General features: G+C 34.5%; 1 protein-coding gene across 1 annotated transcript; it reads right to left on the reverse strand.

Moving 5' to 3' along the window:
- Positions 1-493: 493 nt before the first annotated feature.
- Positions 494-935, reverse strand: LOC137728107 (uncharacterized). Its single transcript, XM_068466990.1, has 2 exons — positions 866-935; positions 494-753 (listed from the first exon to the last, which is right to left on the reverse strand). The coding sequence occupies exons 1-2, from the start codon at positions 933-935 to the stop codon at positions 494-496; spliced, it is 330 nt and encodes a 109-aa protein (XP_068323091.1).
- Positions 936-1763: the final 828 nt, after the last annotated feature.

Here is a 1763-nt window from a genome sequence, read left to right on the forward strand (position 1 = left end):
TATTAGATGTTTATTCATAAATGGGTTTTTATCCGAGGTATATGAGTTGTATGGGTCTGCATCTAAACAACCCTAAAATTTGTGATCAAACGTGTTACATTGCAATTCTCTTATGCTCTCACTGCATAATATGATTGGCACATAAGGAAATGCAAATGTTATAATCCTTCAAACAATAAATGCAATAAGCTTTTCATTTGGAAGATAAACAACAAAACCAGCCAAAGCAAAATAAATGCACATTGTAGTAATTTTCACGCTCTTGTGTTCTCCTGCTACACTCTCACATTTTTTTTGTATCCTTAATTCTTCTTTTATTTATTCTACCTAAAAAGTATGAACAAACATGCATAGAAAATGAGAGTTCAGAAATCACAAATGTCATCTAAATTTGATTACAACAAATTGCTTTTTCAATCAAACTTGTAATAACAACCATGCAAACAATGATTAATGAAACACAGAACCAAGTTTCAAATTTGAATCTCAATTTCTAGCCAAAATTTAAAACAAAAAAGGGTATCTGAAAAGTTTGTATCATGGGAATAGCAAGGGAATCAAGAATTCCAAGGAAGACACTGATGAGGTCGCGGTAGGAGGCCTTGTCGGGTTGGGGAGGCGGTTCAGAGAGTCCGTATCTGCTGTAGTCAGGAGCATTGGCTCGGAAGCCGGAGTGGGCCAGACCAATCATCTGGTGCCGCCACGAGTACCAAATTTCAGGGAAACCATAGAGGCACACGATCACATTGAGACCTATATAAAAATAGAGAAAGACGGCATTTGATCAATTATGTTCGTGTTCAATTTTACTAAGAATAATAAGTACGGCGTACGGATGAGGAAGTGGGGAGGAAGATATTATGACCTGTTCCAATGTCGACAACGTGGAGCTTTAGGCCTTGTACGGTGATGTACTTGTGCTGTATTTGTTCCATTTCAGCCTTCCCTTAACGAACGAGAGAGAGAGAGAGAGAGAGAGAGAGAGAGAGAGAGAGAGAGAGAGAGAGAGAGAGAGAGAGAGAGTTAAGTTCTAGTTTAGAAAATGTATGACGAATTTACTACAAACTTGACAATAAAAATAGAATACAAATAACAAAATCTTCTCTCTTTAAGTGAGGTCTTTTGTCGGTTTCAAGTCCAGATAAAAAATGAGAGGAGGGTGTCAGATGGTCAAGACCCAACACTCTGTTTTCACGTCAAATCATTATGGTAATGAATCCATAAAAATAGAATTTTTTTTTAACACAATCAATTAGTTATAAGATTAAACTAATATAAACTGCGGATAAATTTTGAATTTAGGTGTATAAAGTGCACATATTCGTTCTAAATATCTAGCTAATGGAACTACATTTATGTCGGTTTTATTTGATTTAGAGAACAAGAATAAAATTTTCCTATAAGTATACAAAATTAAGTTTAAGACGTCTTAATAATTAGAAGATACCTTTATACATTATTCTTTCATCAATCATGTTGCATGACAAAAAATGAAGTGTTGACTTGTAAGAACCAGCTAAAGGTCGCATCTTTCTTTCTTTATCTGTGGTTTCAACCAATCCTTGCCCTTGGCAAGTGGGATGCCTTACTCAATCAAGTAACGTAGAGCGTGCTTAATATGATTTTAAAATAATAAATCAACTACGGAAAGTAGATTTCAAATACTTTATACATTTGAGTTTTAGCTCTATTATTATGCATTACTTTAATACTCTATTAGGAATAAGCTCTCGTTACTAAACTCGACAGACGTTTTTATTTAA

This window comes from Pyrus communis, chromosome 3 (assembly GCF_963583255.1).
Source record: "Pyrus communis chromosome 3, drPyrComm1.1, whole genome shotgun sequence".
NCBI lineage: Eukaryota > Viridiplantae > Streptophyta > Magnoliopsida > Rosales > Rosaceae > Pyrus > Pyrus communis.

Excerpts from the sequence above, each read along its gene's own strand:
- LOC137728107 (XM_068466990.1), bottom strand. The coding sequence starts at position 935 with ATGGAACAAATACAGCACAAGTACATCACCGTACAAGGCCTAAAGCTC. Across the intron at positions 754-865 it reads CGTTGTCGACATTGGAACAG|GTCTCAATGTGATCGTGTGC; the intron begins GTCATAATATCT and ends ATTTTTATATAG.